The sequence below is a fragment of the Pollachius pollachius genome (genome assembly GCF_949987615.1).
Source record: "Pollachius pollachius genome assembly, chromosome: 15".
Lineage (NCBI taxonomy): Eukaryota > Metazoa > Chordata > Actinopteri > Gadiformes > Gadidae > Pollachius > Pollachius pollachius.
Window position 1 is genome coordinate 17,001,730 of NC_136948.1, and position 22,631 is coordinate 17,024,360.

At 46.3% G+C, this 22,631-nt stretch overlaps 1 protein-coding gene across 2 annotated transcripts; it reads left to right on the plus strand.

Moving 5' to 3' along the window:
• The first annotated feature begins 221 nt into the window (after positions 1-221).
• wdr35 (WD repeat domain 35) lies at positions 222-21,856 on the plus strand. Of its 2 annotated transcripts, XM_079752071.1 has the most exons (28): positions 222-601; positions 675-792; positions 2,792-2,863; positions 3,113-3,205; positions 3,296-3,424; positions 3,993-4,126; positions 4,557-4,722; positions 5,203-5,348; positions 5,633-5,758; positions 6,138-6,323; positions 7,484-7,519; positions 7,636-7,696; positions 8,571-8,715; positions 9,462-9,543; positions 10,882-10,935; positions 11,072-11,181; positions 11,517-11,751; positions 14,364-14,444; positions 14,700-14,836; positions 15,915-16,118; positions 16,521-16,667; positions 17,242-17,374; positions 17,579-17,689; positions 18,715-18,879; positions 19,445-19,585; positions 19,881-20,037; positions 20,540-20,780; positions 21,495-21,856. In XM_079752071.1, the coding sequence occupies exons 1-28, from the start codon at positions 578-580 to the stop codon at positions 21,643-21,645; spliced, it is 3,585 nt and encodes a 1,194-aa protein (XP_079608197.1). In that variant the 5' UTR covers positions 222-577; the 3' UTR covers positions 21,646-21,856. The 2 variants fall into 2 exon arrangements, with proteins under 2 accessions (XP_079608197.1, XP_079608198.1); XM_079752072.1 differs by lacking the exon at positions 7,484-7,519.
• The last annotated feature ends 775 nt before the right edge of the window (positions 21,857-22,631 follow it).

The following is a 22,631-nucleotide window of genomic DNA, read 5'->3' on the forward strand; positions in this document are numbered from 1 at the left end:
GTTCAAATATTTGGTTATTCTTTAAAAACATAGCGCTTGAAGGAAAATATATTTTAGTTTGACAAACGACTCCTTATATATATATACATGTAAGGTCAAAGAAAGCAATGCAAACCCTGAGGGACTTGTAGGCAAAAACCAACCAGAACTACAACACCCAGGATCGCCCTGGCAGCACCGTTTCCGGTTTATGGTTACCAAGGGAGACCGGTCTAAACTCCCAAATGCTGAGCTGAGGAGAGTTCACCTAGCTATTAGCTAACTCCTAACTTTTGTATCTTACTCAATGAGATCGACAGAAAACGTCCAATAAAGCGCCTGCTGCGATGTGAACGGCAGCAGACGGATCTTTGAATGTGCTGCACTGCTCTGCGTGCATTAGCATCAGCATTAGCTCCGTCCACTCAGTCTGCTGGGCTAATCTAACGGGGTTTTCAAGCAGTGTTTTTAGCCCTAGTTAAGTTTAGACAATGTTCGTCTCATAATAAGTATACATCGAAATAGTTCGTCGAGCAAAGGTATTGACATCCTAACTGACCTGCCTACGTCAGATCGAGGGGTCTGCATCCCGACCACCATGTTCATCTATCTCAGCAAGAAGGTGAGTGTCTCCTCCGCCTCAGGCACCTTCATTGCATTGAGCAAAGAAAACTCTGTCTCCTCTGTTTGCATAGATCGCGATCCCTAACAATATACATCTGAAGTGTGTCTCCTGGAACAAAGACCAAGGCTTCATTGCCTGTGGGGGGGACGATGGCCTCCTCAGGGTCCTCAAACTGGAGACTCAAACAGGTACGAGGTGGTACTTGTTGGCGGTCCAATGGTCCAAAGATTTGGGAACACGCAGGAGTAAGCTACTGATCTCGATTTGATTTCGAATGTACATTAAAGCCTTTAAATCCAATGCCAGAGTCCAGACCAATAAATCTGTCAGTCTATTCAATTGTGAACGTAGTACATCATTGTAAGGGATTTATTTCCTTATTTTTTGTCTCTTGGCACCATGATAAGCCCCTCAGTGTAGACAGGCATTAATAACTGCTTTTAACGTCAAAAGGCCTGTGTACTACCGACACTCCACCTTAGATAACCTGTTGAATATCCACAATCAAATCCTACAGCCTTGGGACCAAATCTCCAAAGCCCTTACTGTTCTTCAGTGATACTATTGAAAAATGCATATTCTTGAAAAACACACACACTTAAAGGGGTGTGAACCCAAAACCTTAAAAAAAAAGAGTCTTATATGATCTTTAACATAGTAATCTATGCCATTGTATCACTTTAAATGAAATGCCTTTAGAGAAAACATGAGTAAGATCCTATGGTTTTGCTAACCAGTTCGAGAGTGCCTTTGAGGTCACGACCAAGGGACAGCGGTGGTGATGTGTGGAGCTCCATCTGGGCAGAGGTTGTTGATGGTGGTCTCCAAGAGAAGGTTAAGCTTCTCTGATAGTAGTTAAGGTTAAGCTTCTCTATCTCTTGTAGTATTATGCTAGCCTGGCTGTTGTAGATTGTTCAATATAGATTGCACATTGGTCTGGGGCATGGACCTGTTAAAGGTCTGGGGAAGCTGCCGTCATTTTTTCTTCAGCACAAGAGGCTTGATCAATGGGCCCAGGTCAAATGACTCTGTACGCAATTGGCTGCTTGCCGTTGCTTCCCTGTCGTCATTGTGTTAAACCAGCCAATAGCGTGCCAGGAGGAAAAGCCAGCTTGGGGATTGGCTACCACAAAAACTACAAAGAAATGTTTTGCTCTTCTCCAGACCCTTCTGCGGGGTGAACTCAAATGGCCGGCAGAATGAGCGGGGCCATTATATTATAATGCCCCAATTTGTGTGGATGTGGAGCTCTTTCTAAATATTGATTTATTTGGATTTTGGCTTCAAAAAGAGGGATATGCTTCTTGGACAACTATAATGTAACGTATAATACCACAGTATGTGATGCATTTCATATGCAACATTACTCATTATAATGTTCATATACTTAAAGGGATATTTCACCGATACAGAACCGGCGTTCTATCATTATAAAATCGCTATTATAATATAAAAAAAAAGTTTTTTCTTCCCTCAGTCTAACCCAGTCTTCCCTAGGCCCAGCTGTCCTCCTTACATTTCTCCTGACCTGACGTTAAATGACGCGTTTGACGTCACGTCAGTAGAAATTTGCTTGCCTGCTAGAAGGGCCGAGGACTACAAACCACTGGTTCCGCAAATTTGTAAGCCCACCAATAAGGAATGAGGGGGGCGGGAGCTCGTGTACGAGATGTAAACACAATGTCCGCCATGTTTCTTCACCGCTTAGCTAGAGAACTAGACCCACCCTCCACACACCCTCCGACCATGGCAGAAGCAAATTTGCAAATGGAAACAGCCGAAGTGGAGACCCGTGTGTTGATTCTCGCCCATGGTGGAGAAGGAATTGGGGGAAGAACCTTGGCTTGACTCTCTGAAGTCCAGATTGAACTGCAACTTCAGATTGATGTGGAAGGACCAGAGACGTCGGAGAACCCGACGCAGTCGTTCATTCATAATATCATCTCAAACGACTTTGTCGGGTTCTCTGGTTCTTCCACTTCCACGTCAAGCTGAAGTACACTATCTGGTGTTTGGCCTGGTCCTTTAGATTGCTGTGCAAAAAAAGCACATCATCCACTGTGGACGTATCCCAAAGCTGCCATGGGTCATTAACTTGGGTATAACACGAAAGCACCAACATAATTATGTCATGTTGTCATATCATGTGTTTCAGCATGTAAATCTGTTGTGGTGCGTTCTCAACAGATGATGCCAAACTCAAAGGCCTCGCCGCACCCAGTAATCTGTCAATGAACCAGACTCTAGAGGGACACAGTGGTAAGACATGTGCTCATCAAATAATGGATCACCTCTGCTTTTAGTATATTTATGGATGTATGGGTATGTTTTGCACTCCACACATTTCTTAGTCATTCCAAAAGTCTTTGAATGAATTGAAAACTGAAATGGCATTGACCCATTTCACATCTTTTACACCTACACACACACACACACACAAACACACACACACACACACACACACACACACACACACACACACACACACACACACACACACACACACAGGCGCAGTGCAGGTGGTCACGTGGAATGAACAGTATCAGAAGTTGACGACCAGTGACCAGAATGGGCTCATCATCGTGTGGATGCTGTATAAAGGTAAGATTTAATAAAATTATCATTAAAAAAAAAAGACACATCTAAAGACAAATGTTCGATCCATTGAGTGATTGTCATTCTGCCGATAAGGCTCGTGGTACGAGGAGATGATCAACAATAGGAACAAGTCGGTGGTGAGAAGCATGAGCTGGAACGCCGATGGCCAGAAGATCTGCATCGTGTACGAAGATGGGGCAGTCATCGTGGGATCAGTGGACGGTAGGCAAACTGGATATCGTCCTCCACTGCCTTAGAAGAAAGCAATGAGAAAGCGCTACCAGACACCATATAATGCTAAGATAATAGTGAGTCAGTGGAGGCCAGCTTAGAATCAATTGTGCCCTGATGTTAAAGGTTATTTTTTATGTGTACTCTGAAACACATTTTGTCATGGTGTCGATAACTGTAATGCTACAGGGATCTATGTCAATCTGCTCACACTCTGTAACAATGTAGAGAAATATCCTGACGTTATATTAGCTAACCTCGCATTTCGATGGCTGGAAGTGTTTTGAGGTAGTAGGGAGCGGTAGGGGTAAGGATTGTTTATAATTTAGATTTATTTAGACTGGATCTAGCCTGAAATTGCGAATCTTTAAGCTCCTTGGTGGGCTTAGCAAACAGAAAGAACTAAGGCTTTGTTAGAAGTTCACGTAGTGGACAAAGGGCACATCAGTTTGTGTTGTAACAATGTGTACAACACAGCATTTTCTGTAGTTTTGTAATGTAATTAGTATTGTAATTGACATTCTAATGAATCGAATGAGTGATTTCATGTATTTGTTAGGTAACCGGATTTGGGGTAAGGAGCTGAAAGGCATTCAGCTGGCCCATGTGGCCTGGTCACCTGACAGCAAGATCCTGCTGTACGGAATGGCCAACGGAGAGGTGCACATCTACGACAACCAGGGCAACTTCATAGTGAGTCTCCTCGCCTGTTAACCAGGAAACAGCATAGCATCATGGTCATCATGCTAGATGTGGTGTAGATGACCGGAGTTTGTTGATCAATATACCTTTTAACCCCCTGTGCTACTGAGTTGAACCGTTGTGACGAAGTCCATTTCATTGTTTGTCGGTCATTGGTTTCAATTTCACAAGCAATAATGCGGTGATACATGTTTTCCCTCTCTTTATATTAAATTCAAACTTAAACTTTAACTTCGATTCAAATGAATAGAGAGTGTCAATATCACGTGAAATGATCATCTTGAGTTGAAATGATTCCAAATGGACCCACTGAGTTAGGGCTAGTGTCAACCCCTACTGAACTATCCATACCAAATCCAGTACAGCTTCCTCTGTTGCCGTAGATTAGACAGACATCTCTTCCCTCTTCTTCATACCGAAGGTAAAGATGACGGTGGGCTTTCTGAACAATGTGAACGGAGCCATCAGCATCGCGGGCATTCACTGGTACGCCGGAGCCGAAGGCTACGTGGAGCCCGACTGCCCCTGCCTGGCCATCTGCTTCGACAACGGCCGCTGCCAGATCATGCGCTACGAGAGTGACGAAAGTAAGCGAAGGAATCGTGAAGGAGGGAAATCCCCCGCTGGTAGTTTTAGCCCCCGTGATACCATCCAAGTCATCCAAGTTTGCGTTGCACAATATATTTAAGTCTGGTCTCGGCTGGGTGTTAATTGATTTTCAATATGGTTGCAGACCTGCATTGTTTAGAAAAGCCAATCAGATAAAATAACCAGGGGATGCTCTGGCTCTCTTCGCTCTTGCCGATTCTGTTAGGAACTAAAGACAAAAAACATCTTCTCCTTGTCCTAGCAGATTTTTGTTCATCTTTAAAATGGTTATTCAGTCTATTTCTGATAAAAAAGCGTTGTGATTGATGGCGATTCCTACGCCTTCCGCGGGCGCCGCCATAGCCTTGGTCATTTGGCCTTCAACGGGCTCGAGCACTGACTGATCTGCCGAGAGAAACAGAATGAGTGGGGTCAGGATGGTCTGACGAGGCTAGTGAAAATGAGTCTTGCTCCCCCAGACCCGGTGTACATAGACACGCTGATGAATGTGGTAAGCATCCAGTGGAACCAAAGTGGAAGCGTGCTGGCTGTGGGGGGCTCGCTCCGGGCCTCCGGGTCTGATAAGGAGATCAACGCGGTCCAGTTCTACACACCCTTTGGGGAGGTATGCTACACGCTTGTTGTATTGTATTCGTTTTTCAATGCTCACCTCCCGTTCATTCGTGGTTATTACCAAGGATGTTCGCCTTTCTCTCCTTCCTTCCGTCTTTCCTTTTACCCTTCCATCCCTCCGTCCTTCCTTATATCCTTCCATCCTTCCTGCCTTCTGTCTTTTCCTTCCATCTTTTCTGCCCTCCTTCAATGCCACCGGACGTGCGATCAACATTAACATTTTCTTTCAAAGCTGTAATAAGTAACGACATTCTGTTTGTTGTTGTGATGGACCAGCACTTGAGGACTCTGAAGGTGCCGGGCAAGCAGATGACGGCGGTGGCGTGGGAGGGCGGGGGTCTGCGTATCGGCCTGGCTGTGGACTCCTACATCTACTTTGCCAACATTAGGCCAGATTATAAGGTATATATACACATCAATATCATGTGGATCACGGCCTATACTATAATGCACGCCATTAGGGGAGTGCTTTTATCCTTAGTGTCTTACAATACCGTGAGCATTATGTTTTTATTCTGTGTTCTCTCTATCGCTCTCTCCCTCTCCCTCTCTCTCTCTCTCTCTCTCTCTCTCTCTCTCTCTCTCTCCCTCTCCCTCTCCCTCTCCCTCTCTCTCCCTCTCTCTCTCCCTCCCTATCTCTCTCTCTCTCCCTCTCTCTCTCCCTCTCCCTCTCCCTCTCCCTCTCCCTCTCCCTCTCTCTCTCTCTCCCTCCCTCTCCCTCTCTCTCTCTCTCTCTCTCTCTCTCTCTCTCTCTCTCTCTCTCTCTCTCTCTCTCTCTCAGTGGGGGTACTGCTCCAGCACTGTGGTTTATGCCTACACCAAGCCAGAGAGGCAGGAGTACTGCGTGGTCTTCTGGGACACCAAGAACAACGAGAAGTTCATCAAGTACGTCAAGAGCCTGCTGTCCATCACCACCTCGGGAGACTTCTGCATCCTGGCCACCAAGGCAGACGAGAACCACCCCCAGGTATACACGGATGCGCACGCACACACGCACGCACACACATGTACATGCACACACTAGGGATGTGCATTTCTGGCAAAAGTAATATTCAATATTCGCTGAGAAGTATTCTAATAATATTCGAAAATCGGTCAATGAAGAACCCCCCACGCACGCACGCACACATGCACCTTGTACACACACACACACACACACACACACACACACACACACACACACACACACACACACACACACACACACACACACAATGACACAGGGAGAGGCTTTTATGATTTGTATGAAATCAATCTTTTTTTTTTTATCAACATTCAACATCAAAATTATTTAAATGTGGGCTTAGGCAAATAGGCCTACATGCGCCGTAAACAGATCGCTATTTATTTTACTGAACACAGCCTGCATGACGGTGAACTAGACACGTCTTTAGCTAATGGAAACTATTGCCAAAAAAATAACTTCACACGGTGTGTCTTTTTACAATTTATTTGTTACCAGGATTCGTAGTGTTAATCAGCTGCGAAATAGTCTGCCAAAGACGTTGACGTCGCTTAGCGACGCTGGGGTTGATAAGTTACCGGACTACTTGCGGAGTAATACGACAGAAAAAAATAAATAATCACTTTCCTTGACAGCGAGCCGTGTAAGAAAATAACGATAGTCACATTCATTATTCGATTTTCTACGTGGCTCTGACCATTTGACTATTCGACGATTGTTGCCCATCCCTAGCACACACTGGCATATGCATATACACACACACACACACACACACACACACACACACACACACACACACACACACACACACACACACACACACACACACACACACACACACATACATACTACAAAGCTAGATGATTTAAGTTTATTCTTTGCATGTATCATTTTTAGTGACTCAAATGCATGTTTCTCCCTACTTGGTATTTATTACTAATAAACACTTAAACAACTGTTTGTAGGCCGTAAACCCATTTATGTTTTTATTATATTGATAACAAATATATTGTGCTGTTGTGGTTTAGTCAATATCACCCATACTCTTTGCATGTTGTAGGCCTCTATAAGAGACATTATGGTAGAGATAACAACCTTCTGGATCACATTGACTCTTTTGCATGTCTGGCTGGCTGCTTCTCTTCTGCCTTATCGCTTCCAAGGAGGATACTGAGATAGAGCCGGGCAGTCGGGCCAGGGTAACGTACAAACCACTACTAATGACACTCATACTTAACCCAACACGGCTAACATTAAGGAGTGTTCACCGGCAGTGTGTGTGGGGCTAACGTGTCCATGCATGCCTATGTTACAGTACGTGCTGGTCCTGTGCAACTCCATCGGTACACCTTTGGATTCAAAGTACATTGATATCGGTGAGTTGGTCGGTGACAGCCAAGAAATGGTTTGAAACGTTAGCTTCAGACTGGCGCTATTTTTGATGGCTCCGACTCCAACGAATAGAATTTGCCAGAATGCCCGTACATGTTTCTGTCCTCCATAAAGTTTCAGTAGCAAGTTTGCCTCAATGCACAGTTTGAGCTTCCATGACTCTCTCCTTTCCATCCTTCAGTGGCCATTTTTATATCTCGCACAGACATTCTGCATTCCTTTTCCATGACCCTGGTGAAATGTTTGCTCTGTTACCGCTGGCAACGGCCAGATCTGGAAATTTGATATAAATGGCAGGGTTGGGTGTACAGCCGCCATACATCATGGCATCATGCTAAATAAACAGGAGGAGGATCTTACCAGGAAGATCTCTCCTCTCTCTGGCTTAACAAGGCCTTCAAAGCCACACCAATGTCACAGGCTGTCTGTAATCACAAATAGGTAAAGAATCAGTTCAAACCAGATGGTTTTGTCATTTATGTTCAATCTATTAGTCATGCCCTAGGGAATGGGACACGTGAAAAAATAATTTGCCGTCTGAAGTTTGAGTTGATTCACGGTACAAATCTTAATTGAAGCAGCAAATTGAAATACGTTGTAATAAATGAACATAAGATAAGACAAATATAAGCAAAAGTTGAAGCTAAACTCAGAGACAGCCCAAACACACAACGCAACCTCCAAATGGAAAAAGTATAAAGCCCACGTGAACTAGTTCAGCGAACACAACACGCGTGAGCAGCAGTTCTATCAGCCCTAAGTATCAAAGCGATGGATCAATCCGTACTCTAGGCTGCTCTGTCCTTCCTTTTGACCCTGTACTGAACCTCTCTCTCTCCCTCCGCTCTCCTGAGTCAGATCCGCTCTACGTCACCATGACCAAGACGCATGTGATCGCAGCGTCCAAGGAGGCCTTCTACACGTGGCAGTACCGCGTGGCCAAGAAACTGACCGCTCTGGAGATCAACCAGGTGACCAGAACCAGGAAGGAGGGCAGAGAAAGGTGAGGCTCGGACAGGAACGCACCACAAACTCGATGCACTCCAGACGGTGTTTATACAGAGAAGCTCACTGGACGTCCAAGATTCTCTTTGCCGAGACAAATACATGGAAAATCGAGTGAAAAGCCAGTGACCAAAAGACTAAAACAGGAAACACTGGGTGGTGAAAATAATGGAAAAGACAGTGACCAAAAGACTAAAACAGGAAATACCAGGTGGGGAAAATAGATGGGAGGGAGCATGACAGTAGAAATTCACAAATCCTCGTAGGTATGTTTGTAAACAGCATGTAAACAGTATCACCGTTCAACCCACACACACACACACACACACACACACACACACACACACACACACACACACACACACACACCCTGCGCGGTGTGGAAAGTGACAGGGAGGCAAGATCGCTGCAGGTCGGATGCTTCCGGACCCTCGGGTGCGCTCCAGACTATTTGCTGCCATTCAGTTGAGCCACCGCCACCACCACTGATGTTTACACACTGACGGCATGAGGTGGGGAGAAGAGCAGCCATTCATGTGGCTGAATGGATCCCAGCTTATGTCCCAGACTGGTCCCCCCAGGGGCCCGGGCCCAGGGTTCTGCCAGAGGGCTCCTGCCACCCGTGCCAACACCCCCCCCACCCCATTTGCCCACTCATCCAGCCACACACACAGCCTTTCACTGTTTAAATGATTTCCCCTCTCACTGTCTCAATGGTTTGTCCCGTCTCGCCGCTCTGTCCAGACTGTACCATATCGACAACGCCCCGTCCAGCGCTGGGGGGGAGAGAGGAGGAGGAGGGCTGGATTACACCACAGCCTTCACAGTGAGCGTGTTTTCATCTTTTGATTTGGGATTTTTTTTTTCTCAACCTGACACAGGACGGCAAGTTGTTCCATGCGAGAGAGACTCCCCTTCCCCCTGGACACCCTTAATGAGAACACATTGTGTAGTTTCTATGTGGCAGTGGTTGACAGTGTGTTATTGGAGTAAACAGCATGCAAGAGAGCGCAAAAGAGCCTCACATCTACTTCAGATAGAAATGACGTTCATGCATAAAAAGACCTGTGAACATGTTGTGTCAACTATTCCTTGTTCAGTCAGATTATAAAAAATATTTTTTAATGACTCAGGGATCATATAGAACAGTATGTAGTAGGGGGGTAACGATACACGTATTTGTACCGAACCGTCACGGTACAGGCACTTCTGGGTGGTTACAGAGGTGGACCGCAGTGCGTAAATGTGGCGTACATAGCGTTAATATGGCGAATGTAAAGGCTTGTTTTGCAATGCGGAATTTGAAACTTGAAGTCTGAGTTCTCCCCGGACCGTTTAGCCAAAGTATACTACTCCGACTCCGTAATCCGACTCCGTAACTACGGAGACCCCTCAGCAGTCGGGATGTCGGATACGCAATGCAATTCGCCTTCCGATCGATCTTATATGTTGACTACAAACCATCCAAAGCTTTTCAAATCTTATTTGGTGTTTTATTGGTCCTTAATGTTCAAAGTAAACAATGTACAAAGTAAATAAGGTGCAAAGTTAAACCGGAGAAGTGATTCCGGAAATGATTTTGTTAAAGGACCAATTGCAGCCCTTGCCTTCTCCGTTGCGTTGATGGATCGCTAAAAAATATTGGATGCGCACGTAAGCTACGGAGAGGGGCTACGGAGAGGGCTCTCCGTGTCTCCGTACAGCACTTTAACATGCACACGCATTTGAAAAGGCACCATCCAGGTGCTGATGGTGCACACCGTGCACCATTAGCGTTGCTGTGCAAAGAAACGAGCTGTGCAGACCCAGCTCACTAAACTATTTCAACAACCCCTGCCTGGAAATTCAGAAATGCAAATACCATAACCAAGTTTATTGGTGTTTTCATTGCTGCTGATCTACCGCCATTCTTTCTTTTTAAAAAAATTCCCCTTAACTATGAAGCGTACCGCCCTGTACCGTACCGTGACTTCAAAACCGAGGTACATACCGAACCGTGACTTTTGTGTAACGTTACACCCCTAGTGTGTAGGTCTGTAAGGATAACCCATTAGCATTAGAAGACTGTTTTTACTCCTAAAAACTAGGAGAATCTGGAGTATTTTTTAGTATTCCATTCCACCAATGGTTATAGGTGAAATACTGCTTTTTAACTCCAATGCAGGCGACGCGAGATCCCATCTGCTGTATTACAGCGATCGATAAGACACTCCTGCTGGTACGTACGCTCATGCTCTCTGAGGAATATTTAGTGGATTATAGTTATTCCCCACATGACCAAGTGTTTGCGATGCCACTCTGTATAGATGACGATGTAGTACCGTGGGTTTTACTGTGGTCGTCCGATTTTAAAGGGCCGTGAGTCGGGCACCGTGCACAGATACAGCCTCCCTAACATGGTCCTGGTCCAGAAATACACTCTGAACAACAGGGCCTACCATCTGTCCTTGAACTGCAATTCCAGGTATGCAACAGCTTGACACTTGTGATTGGACCTAAACTACCACAATATGTCTTTTGAGTGCAACCCCCAACCCCAATTGATCCCAACTGTTCCAAATTGCAAAGAAAGTGAACGTTAAATGCCCTTCTCTATATATCTTCTCTTTTCGTACTAAGCTGTCGAGTCATTGTACTTGTAGTGGTAACTAGGTTTGCTTACCCAAGCGGTTCCGTTGGATGGACAACGTTAGCTACATTCTGTTTCCAACGGAGACTCTCAAACTAAATGGTGGAAACGGACTCCCTTTAGACGAGAACCGAGAGCAGTGAACCTCTGTTGACCTCTGTTGACCCCAGTCGCCTGGCGGTCATCGACGTCGCCGGCGTGCTGACCCTGTTGGATGTGGAGACGCACGGCCCCCCCACCGACAGTCCCGGGGCCCGCGGGGGCGGGGCCAGCGCCGCGGCCGGAGATCCGTCCAAGTTCGAGCGCAAGGACGTCTGGGACATGAAGTGGGCCAATGACAACCCGGACCTGTTCTCCATGATGGAGAAGACCCGGATGTACGTCTTCAGGAACCTGGACCCGGAGGTTAGGGCCAGGGGGGCTGGTTCCACCGTGGGGGGGGGCTGGTCCCTGGACCTGGAGGTTAGGGCCAGGGGGGCTGGTTCCACCGTGGGGGGATGGGTCCCTGGACCCGGAGGTTAGGGCCAGGGGGGCTGGTTCCACCGTGGGGGGGGGGGATGGGTCCCTGGACCCGGAGGTTAGGGCCAGGGGGGCTGGTTCCACCGTGGGGGGATGGGTCCCTGGACCCGGAGGTTAGGGCCAGGGGGGCTGGTTCCACCGTGGGGGGGGGGATGGGTCCCTGGACCCGGAGGTTAGGGCCAGGGGGGCTGGTTCCACCGTGGGGGGATGGGTCCCTGGACCCGGAGGTTAGGGCCAGGGGGGCTGGTTCCACCGTGGGGGGATGGGTCCCTGGACCTGGAGGTTAGGGCCAGGGGGGCTGGTTCCACCGTGGGGGGATGGGTCCCTGGACCCGGAGGTTAGGGCCAGGGGGGCTGGTTCCACCGTGGGGGGGGGGATGGGTCCCTGGACCCGGAGGTTAGGGCCAGGGGGGCTGGTTCCACCGTGGGGGGATGGGTCCCTGGACCCGGAGGTTAGGGCCAGGGGGGCTGGTTCCACCGTGGGGGGGGGGATGGGTTCCTGGACCCGGAGGTTAGGGACAGGGGGGCTGGTTCCACCGTGGGGGGGGGGATGGGTCCCTGGACCCGGAGGTTAGGGCCAGGGGGGCTGGTTCCACCGTGGGGGGGGGGATGGGTCCCTGGACCCGGAGGTTAGGGCCAGGGGGGCTGGTTCCACCGTGGTGGAAGACGTTGTCTTACTGATCGTACTGATTGAATATTTCCAACAATGCAATCTTTTTGCATTGTTGGAAATATTCTGTAGGCTGAAGCTTCCGCTAGCCCAATTTTGTTTATTTATTTATGATAATTAGGGGTCAGCAGCTATACTGCTTGGTCCCCTATTGTTTCTGTAAAGTTTGTTTTTTTCCCTCAAATTCTGCAGAAGTCATACTGCAGCCTATACCGTAGGTCTTGCAATGTTCAGGTATGCAAGACCTACGGTATAAGACCTACGGTACCCATAAACCCAAATTTTCTAAAATCAGATGTATCTATAAAACCCTGAGTCTTATGCCCTAAATTTTTTTTCAACTTTTCCCACAATTTCGTATTCAAGCCAAACATGATAAAAAGATTCACAGGCTACAAAAATAATCAGAAATTCACCAAAATCGCCACATAAAATCTTTAAACCAAGCCTCACAAAAATCTAACAGAATCTGTTTTATTTAGTTCCATTTGAGAAATATTGGCCAATAAAGTTGGAGCAGTTAGCCCATTTTTCTTATATGACCATTTTGTTATTGTATAAAAAAACATATGACTATTATTAGGTGGATACCAATACCCTCCACTACCCATATATATAAACCCAAATCGTGGTACTGCAACCAATGGTGGTGCTATTTAAAAAAATTATGAACTAGCCTTATTTCTCCTTACCAGATTGACCTGGACTCAAAATCTTTTCATCATATTAATCTCTAAATTCAGATTCATCATTTTCATCCTGGTCCAGTGCTCTAAAAATGTTTACTTTTCCCACAATTTCATAGAAAAGCCAAACATCCACAGTCTCAACCCATTTTGCCTATATGACCATTTTGTTATTGTATAACTACCATACGGCTATCATTAGGTGGATACCATTAACAGTGCAAATTTTCAGATCTGTACTCTTTTAAGGAAGTCCTTAATTCTCTTGTGAAATGTGTGCTTGGAGTTTTCTTGATGTTGTCCGCATATCAATAGACATTTTCACCATGTGAATGAGGCTTCATGCAGTTCAGGAATGTCAGTGGCTCAACGGGATAAAGCCGTGTACTGGTAATCCTTGGTTGAGAGTTTGAATCCTGATTAGAGCATTATGAACAAGCTGAACATGATATTCCGTCATTACCACTCATTTAAGAAACACAAAATTGAACAGCACCTGAAATAAATCAGGCAATCAACATTCCGGCTCATTAGTTTCAAAGAATCTGACTGCCAAGACACAGTATGGCATTAAGGGGAACTTCTTCATTAACCATTTTTCCTTCTTGACTACAAATGTTTAATTTCACAAGAATTTCAAAGATTTTTCAGGTATATGCTTTTAAGAAAGCCCTTAATTCACTTGAGAAATGTGTCCTTGGAGTTTTCTGGATGTTGTGTGCTAATCAATAGACATTTTCACCATGTGAATGATGTTGCAGTTCAGGTATATCAGTGGCTCAATGGGGTAATGCCTTGTACAGGTGATCCTTAGGTTGAGAGTTCGAATCCCGGGAAGAGCATTATGAACAAGCTGAACATGACATTCGGCCATTGCTCACCTGGAAGCCTAGGCACAGTATTGCATTAAGTGGAACATCTTCGTCATCGTCTTCATTCGTAATTATATGTCATATTTATATATCTTCCATTAGTGTGTTCTTGACTTTTAATTTTGCTCGGACCCCGTTAATCACCGCTTGCAGTTATAGAATTATATTCATAGTAATTATCCAATAATTATTAATGGACGACATTATTTGTTGTACAATGTGTGTTATAAAATGTTTAATAACATTTGATCTATTCCGTCTTAAAAATCAGGAACCCATTCAAACATCTGGATACATCTGCAACTTTGAGGATCTGGAGATCAAATCTGTCCTGCTTGACGAGATCATGAAGGTAAAAGTCTATTCTTGCAATTGTGCAGAAAATAAGATCTGTGTTCAACACATCGTCGATGAATTGAGTATTAAGTAATGAGTTAATCAACAGCAGGCCAGAAACACTAAAGAGTATCTCTGAAACATACTAACTGAGTGGTAAGGGAAGAAAGTTAGGGAACCTAGCTAGGGAATTTAGCCATGGAATTAAGCCCAAGTAGCTGTTTAAGGAAGTCCGCTATTATGGCCGTATGTAAATGTGATCCCCTTGCAGGAACCAGAGATGCCCAACAAGGACTACCTCATCAACTTTGAGATCCGCTCCCTGAGGGACAGCCGGGCCCTCATAGAGAAAGTGGGGATCAAAGACGCCTCGCTGTTCATCGAGGACAACCCGCACCCCAGGCTCTGGTACAACACACCACCTCCAGGCTAGCAATACAGGGAAATGTGTTACGGATGTACAGTACCATGTACCATTCGTCATAGGAGCTCAGGTGGCGTGTGTGTGTGTGTGTGTGTGTGTGTGTGTGTGTGTGTGTGAAGTAGGGCCTTAGGGGTGAAAAAAGTAGGAACTGTTCTTTGCCTACCAAATACGGATCTCCAATCAAGTGTTTGTTCCCTAAAAAGATGAAGAACATTAAAATAATTGCTGACACGCCAAGGCCACCGGTACTTTCGAACGGTTCCGCCATGTGGCGCTGGTGGCGTCGGGGGGGGTGGGGGTGGGCACCTCTGAGTCTGGGCGGCGAGACGGAGAGGAGCAGCGGGCCGAGTGATGTCGCCGGTCGAGGGAGCCCTCTGGGTGCCTCCTCAGTTCTCACACCCGCCCTCCAAATACTCTGAGCCACCGCCAGCCCCGGGCATCCGCGCCCAAAGCTCAGAAGAGATCTCTGAAGCGTCGTCCAACGGAGCTGCTGAACACACGAATGAATGATTGCTGATCCTCTGTACTCGAGGTGAACTGCTCTTTTGTGCGGTTGCCATTCTCACAAATCTCTTAATATGTCTTTGCACGATCTTTGCAAACATCGTTGGAAAATAAAGACGCACACTGAACGATGGCAGGCCTTTTACGTGCTAGGTTACTGCCCATCGAATACACAAATACACAGTATGAATTGACATCGAGTGTAGGATGCAGAGACCTATGATTTGATTTGATCAGTATCAAGGAAGAGGAGCCTGCAGTGAGACTGCTCTCGTATTCATACCTGGGCAGCATCAGGTCAGCTGAATGCCGTTCACTGAACGACAACCCCACTCTAGCATACCTGCCACAGAAACAGAAGTACAGGTAATTCAATCATGAAATCGTGATCGCTTAAGCGCATGTCCTGTAATCTAGATTTTCGACTACAATGGGGTAGGATGGGTTGCGAAATATGCTTCATATAGTTTTATTTTCATTTTTACACATCGTCAAATGGACACGATGAAAGAGGTTCACAGTGACTGATCCCCTTGGTAATACTGTGCCCCCCCCCAGGCGACTTCTGGCGGAGGCAGCCCTCCAGCAGCTGGACATGAAGACGGCGGAGCAGGCCTTCGTCCACTGCAAGGACTACCAAGGCATCGAGCTGGTGAAGAGGCTGGCGAAGCTCCAGAGCGAGGCCATGAAGCAGGCCGAGGTGTCGGCCTACTTCAGCCGCTTCGAGGAGGCCGAGCGGATGTACCTTGACATGGACCGCAGGTGACCTAATGTACCAAACTGCAACGGGACGTTTGTTTGTGGGACATGCGGGCAAACACACAACAGGGAAGCTTACCGTTCTCTCTGAAGAGGGTTCAGCCTCACCGTCAGCATCTATGGAGAAGAGCTAGGGGTTCATCTTGGAAGATGGAGGGTGTGGACCGAAGTCCCTAGTATGTACGGAAACGTATGTACATTCTTTAGACGCTAGTGTCAAAAACAAACACAGGATTGGATGTCCTTTTTGGTCTGTCCATGTGAGGAACCGTGGCGGACAACAAAGTTAGGGCTGGATGATGAAAAGTCATCAGCTTGGTAAGCTGTTCACTTTTGTGCCTTTAATTAAAACCACAACTTGGGTGCGTTTCGTGTGTGTGTGTGTGTGTGTGTGTGTGCGTGCAGGGACCTGGCCATCAGCCTTCGGATCAAGCTGGGCGACTGGTTCCGCGTGCTGCAGTTGCTCACCTCGGGCTCAGGGGACTCGGATGATGCGCTGCTGGAGCAGGCCCACAACGCCATCGGGGACTACTTCGCTGACCGGCAGAAGTGGTACGGAGGGGGGTGCTTATATCTTATCCTAGCTAGCTTTGTTGTACACGGGAATGGGTTAACCTAGCAATAGTAAGGGCTTGGCACTTGTTTCTATGAACATCCTTACTGTACCGACAGCGATATATAGTTGTTTCTTTCTTCTGACAAATGTGATTATTGTAAGTCGCTTTGGAGATAGGCGTCTGCTAACTGCCCTGACTGTAAAATGTAATGTTAATGGTGCTACTACAGCATATCGCCTTGTTTTTGGATAAGAACTAGGTTGAGCTGGATGAATTTGTGGTTTTCTTTAGAGGATAAAAACAATACTTTCAGCTGAACATAGTGACAAAACGACACATTTAACACTCACTGTTTCATGATGGCGATCTCATAAGGGGCTGGGGTATTGCCAAAGAGTCTAGGAGTCTCTGGACTTTCATCATACATATATTCACCTTCACTTTCATCCCCTTTTTATTTTTTCCCGCAGCTTGTTTTTTGGTTCTTGTTGGTATCCTTGTTTAATGGCACAGCTTGCAGCTGGGCATGACTGAAGAGGGAACTCCTGTGTGGTTGCTGCTCCTTCTAGGCAGAACGCATTGCAGTACTACTTACGGGGACGGAACCAGGAGCGGTTGGCCGAGTGCTACTACATGTTGGAGGACTATGACGGCCTGGAGAAACTCTGTGTCTCCCTGCCCGAGAACCACAAACTGCTACCAGTGAGCTGCATTATGTCACGCATGGACGATTTGCTATCCTTGTTGTTGAGTTACAGAAAAATGTATGGGACATATGTCCAGCATCGTACCCTAGCTGTCCCATCGTACCCTATCCTTTCCTTCACGTTGTTAAATGTGTGTGTGTGTGTGTGTGTGTGTGTATGTGTGTGTGTGTGTGTGTGTGTGTGTGTGTGTGCGTGTCAGGACATTGGCCAGATGTTTGTCACCGTGGGCTTGTGTAACCAGGCGGTGAAGGCCTACCTGAGGTGCAGCCAGCCCAAGGCTGCAGTGGACGTGTGCGTGCACCTCAACCAGGTGAGCTGGGACCACGCCGCTGTCCCACAGCCCTCGTCTCCCCTGTGTCCATGTATGGGTTGTCATTATTGTGTGTACCCATGTCAGATGTTTTATATTAAACGAGGCACATTTTCCTTTCCATTCATTGATCAGCCCATGACCTCATTTCATTATCTTATTTAGAAAAAATCGTTCTTATTTTGCGTACATCTTATATAATGTACGTACAGCATTTTCATTATGAGTATTAATTAATAAATAAGAGATGCTATGCTTAGAGATTTGCATTGAGAGGATATGTGAATGGTTGACATCGGATAGCCTACATTGTCAGAGCTTATACCCATTGCTACCTCCATTGTGAGGCTGTGATACAGACCTCTGTGACCACAGCTGGCTGTTGCTCAGAGCACAGCAAGACCGCTATTAGGCAGAGAGAGGAAGCTAAATCGGTAAGGGTCTTGCTGTGATAATGTTCTCTTTTGTTGACCACAAAATGAGCAGGATGCTTTCTCTAACTGTCAGTATGATTGCAATAGGGAGGACATTCTAACGTTTCTCTCGTCCTTTGAAATACACCACACAGGATGCAATAAACAAACACAAGCATGTTTCAGCAATACTGTTTGTAGTTATTCAAATATTGTTGAGCTTTTCAAATAATATAATTTGTTTACTGATTTGAAATTATTCTGAATACTCATTCAGCTTGAAGAACAGTTTCTAATATATTATTTCTTTGGTATGATTATTGTAATTTAATCAGGTCTCTCAAGAGATTTTGAGAGACCTGACCCCCCCCAAATTTTATTTTTCCCTCAGTTAAATAGCTTTCGAAAGCTTACCTGTGACAGCATAGACTTTCTTTGTGCACCTCACAAATCAACATCAAATCACATAACCCTGTTTAAGGAAACGTACATTAGTTTGACCCCCCCCCCCCTTACAAATGTACAATGCTGCACACTTCACACTCTGTGTGGTGAGCGTGAACGATGTGCGTCTGTCTCACATGTCAACGCATCCTGTTGTCCCTCCCGCAGTGGAACAAGGCGGTGGAGCTCGCCAAGTCCTACAACATGAAGGAGATCAAGTCGCTGCTGGCCAAGTACGCGTCTCACCTGCTGGAGAAGAACAAGACCCTGGAGGCAGTGGAGCTCTACCGCAAGGCCCACCACTTCCTGGACGCCGCCAAGCTCATGTTCACGGTAGGGCACCTTCTCCAGCGGATCCCGTTCTGTTTGGGTTTTAATGAGGGCAGTGCTTATAGTAAATGCATTGATTATATTCAGTGAAGAAACCCACTGAAACCGTTTCCTTGATTTGTTTATTTATGACGCTGAAAAATGTCATTTATATTTTGATTCATATTTAAATATAATATGTAAAGTATGTAATATATGTAATTTCCAAGTTGGCAATTTTCTTTAATTGTACTCGTGTAGAAATGGTAAACTTGGCTGTGGAGTACTCCAGTTCCCTGCAGCTCTAGTGATCTCTCTCTCCCTTCGACCTGTCTTGCCATTCACCTCCTCAAGGTTTCCCATTCGTTTGCGTCAATCATTGGCCTCGTCCTGTTGTCTTTCCGCATTCCCACTATCCAGAGAGGGACAAATCAGTAAAACCCTCAAGTACAATCCACCTTTTGGTATTTACTCACTTGGCACAAAGCAGTCCCAGAGCTAGCTCACTGCAGCTCGGCACAGCCTGTGGGGGGAAGCTGAAGACATGGCAGGAGGTTTAACTTCTTTCTCGGGGGAAACTACCTCCCAGATCGCAGGCGAGGAGGCCAAGAAGAGGAGCAGGCCGCTGAGGGTGAAGAAGCTGTACGTGTTGGCAGCGCTGCTGGCCAATGACCACCACGAGCAGGTCAAGGCCTCCCAGCTCACCAAGGCCAAGGGGAGCAAGTCGGAGGTACGTGGCAGGAACGCACCCTCCCTGGGTCACTCATTTCAGGTCCTGCACGTGTTAGAGGTTGATTTAGGTTCCTCATCTTTCAGAAATGAGCGATAACCACAATTAAGATGTGAGCACATGTGGACATTTAGCAGGTGGATATGTATACCCTACAAAATGACCCATACAAAGGGTAAGGGTTAGACTGTCTAACCCATTGACTGTCTGGATCCCTCCTTCATACGACTCCACAGTCCTACCCACTGTTAACCAACACAGCACTAACAGTGAACCACCCTCTGGGGGTTTTAAGGCCACGTCGGCGCTGGACGGGCTCTTGGAGGAAGACGCCGCGCCCGCGGACCACCGCGTGGTGGACAACCCCTGGCGCGGCGCCCAGGCCTACCACTTCTTCCTGCTGGCCCAGAGGCAGCTGATAGACGGCCACACGGAGGACGCCGTGCGGACCGGTAGGGGGGCCGCTGTGGGGACGGGAGGCCGGGCCGATGGAGGCCTCTGCAACGTCAGCAGGGCTACGCTGTGAACCGGTTTACATACTGCGACGCGGACGACGGATCAGGGTTCAGAATAAAGAGTAATGCGTAGTGAACGCTGTAAAAAGGGCACAACAGCTCGGGTGGATGGAGAAAATGTTTATCATGCAATTCGATTGAGGAATAGGACTGAGCGAAGGCAGTTCAACAACCAGCAGTCAACCGTTGGGCCCACGCCTTTGCTCATTTGCTAGCTTGCATAGCAAGGTGGTTTTATTCATGTGATGGTTTCTCATATAATCCACTACGCTAAATGTCTTTTTTAGTCTTGCTATCCAAAGCTTAAACCGTGCTACCGTCTTCGGAGACAGTTCCGCGTTGCAATACTTCCAACCTCTAGGGGGCAGCAAACTCAACCACATGCGATTGGTGCGCGGTAAAGCTTTAACTGTGGTACCTCCTAACCCTCCCCCCGCAGCCCTCCACCTACGGGACTACGAGGACACGATCCCGGCGGTGGAGATCTACTCCCTGCTGGCCGTGTGCTCGGCGGCCAGCAGGGCCTTCTACACCTGCTCCCAGGCCTTCATGAAGCTGGAGTCCCTGGAGAGCCTGGAGCCCGAGCAGAGGCAGCGCTACGAGGACCTGGCCTTTGAGATCTTCACCAAGCACAGCCCCAAGGACAGCCGCCCTCTGGAGCTCCACCGCGCCCCCGAGGGGTGAGCCGGCAGGGGGCACTCTCAAGCAAACGCGTTAAGTTTAGGGGGGTTCGTTTTATGGGGACCCTTCAGCAATTTACCTGGAGTAAAAATAAAACAGGGATAAACACAGGTACCGTTACCCAGGAATGAGAGCATAATGGATTCGTCTGTCTGGTGATGGGCTAAGTGGAATAGATATTGCTTTTTATACTGGATCAATTGTATATCAATAATGCATCAATAATATCGTAGCTCCTACATGTTGTGCTTATGTATCGACAATAACGACAAAACATTTCTTATTAATAATGCCAAACCAATCAAGCTGGTCTGTTGGGGCCAACTAAGGGCTTAACGTAATGTAGGTCAGGTGCTTGAGACCAGTCTCTGCACAAAGAGGATGAGGATAATAGCCTGGACACTGTTGCCAAAATAATGGGCCAGTTTACGGAAGTATCTTTGTTCTCCGCACCTGTGCCACTTCTCTGCTTGACGTAATCTGAACACGTTACGTGAATACAATGCTCTTTCCCTTCTTTTGGGAGGATCTTCTTTTGTATTTTGCAGAGTCTAATAATGCAATTGTGGTGCATTGTCTAATGCCAGCGGGTGTCACTGTTTAAATACAAAGGAAATAACGAATGTGAATACTTTATTATCAATGCTACGCAGTTTCTTCTGCAGATGTCAGACTAGACTTTCTTATCAGCTCTACGTCTGTACCCCCGGCAGGACGGACGGAAAGCTGCCGACGTGCATCGTGACGGGACGGCCCATCCAAGAGTTTCAGTTCTGGATGTGCACTGTGTGCAAACACTGCGCCATGGAGCAGGAGATCAGCAAATATAACTTCTGCCCGCTGTGCCACTCCTCTCTGGCCTGAAGACAATCATATCATTTTATTCAACGCTCAATGTTCTTGCAGTACATATATTTTTTCATTAAACATTGTTTATGCCTTTCATTTGATTGCTCACGATTTCTATGTTGCTGTTTTTGATGTGTTTCTGTTGTTTGGCAGACGCTTTGGATAAAAGCGTCTGCTAAATGCCCTAAATGTAAATGTTTTCAGTAGCAGGCTGAAAACGCAGTCGTCAGATATTATAACACAATACATTCTTAAAAAAAATTAATGATGTTTTCCAGGCCCGGTTTGTTGGCATTTAGATGGTATTTTTTCTAAATTAAATAAATAAATACAGTACATAAAATATGTGATGTTTTGCTCCTTAATGCTTCAACAGCATGTCATCAAGTCGAGCAATTATGTGGTCGCTTTCTGCCCTCTAATGGAGAGGGTTTATAATTGCATTTTGCATTTTTGCATTTTGGTGTATGGAAACAATTTTCAGTGTAGGCCGACTTCACAAGTGAATACAAGGAAAGATCGAGTGTTTGCTTAGTTTATTTTGTGCTGCCATTTGGCAATCATCATTAAATATCTAATTGAGAACCAAAACTGCTGAACACCAACCACCATGAACGAAATCCTGCATAATGCATGCAAAATTTATTTTATCAGCAGACCAAATGAAAATGTGGCATTGGTAGGAACAAATTCTCTTTCACTTGTATCCCGTATAGGCCTATCGCATGTTTTCCATATTTTTATTAAAATATGTAAAGCTACAAATGCACCTATTGAATTAGCCTACCTCTGCCTCGCAATATATAAAAACTTAAATCATAATCAACAACATTTAATATACAAGGTGAGCAAATGTATTTAATTTTATATATATATAAATGATCGAATCTAGATTTTGTGCTATTACAATTATTATCTAATGCACTTTATCTGTTTTGTTTTAAACATTCCAATGTCTGTGTGCAGGAAAACAACGGGGATGAAGTGCGTGCAGCACTTTC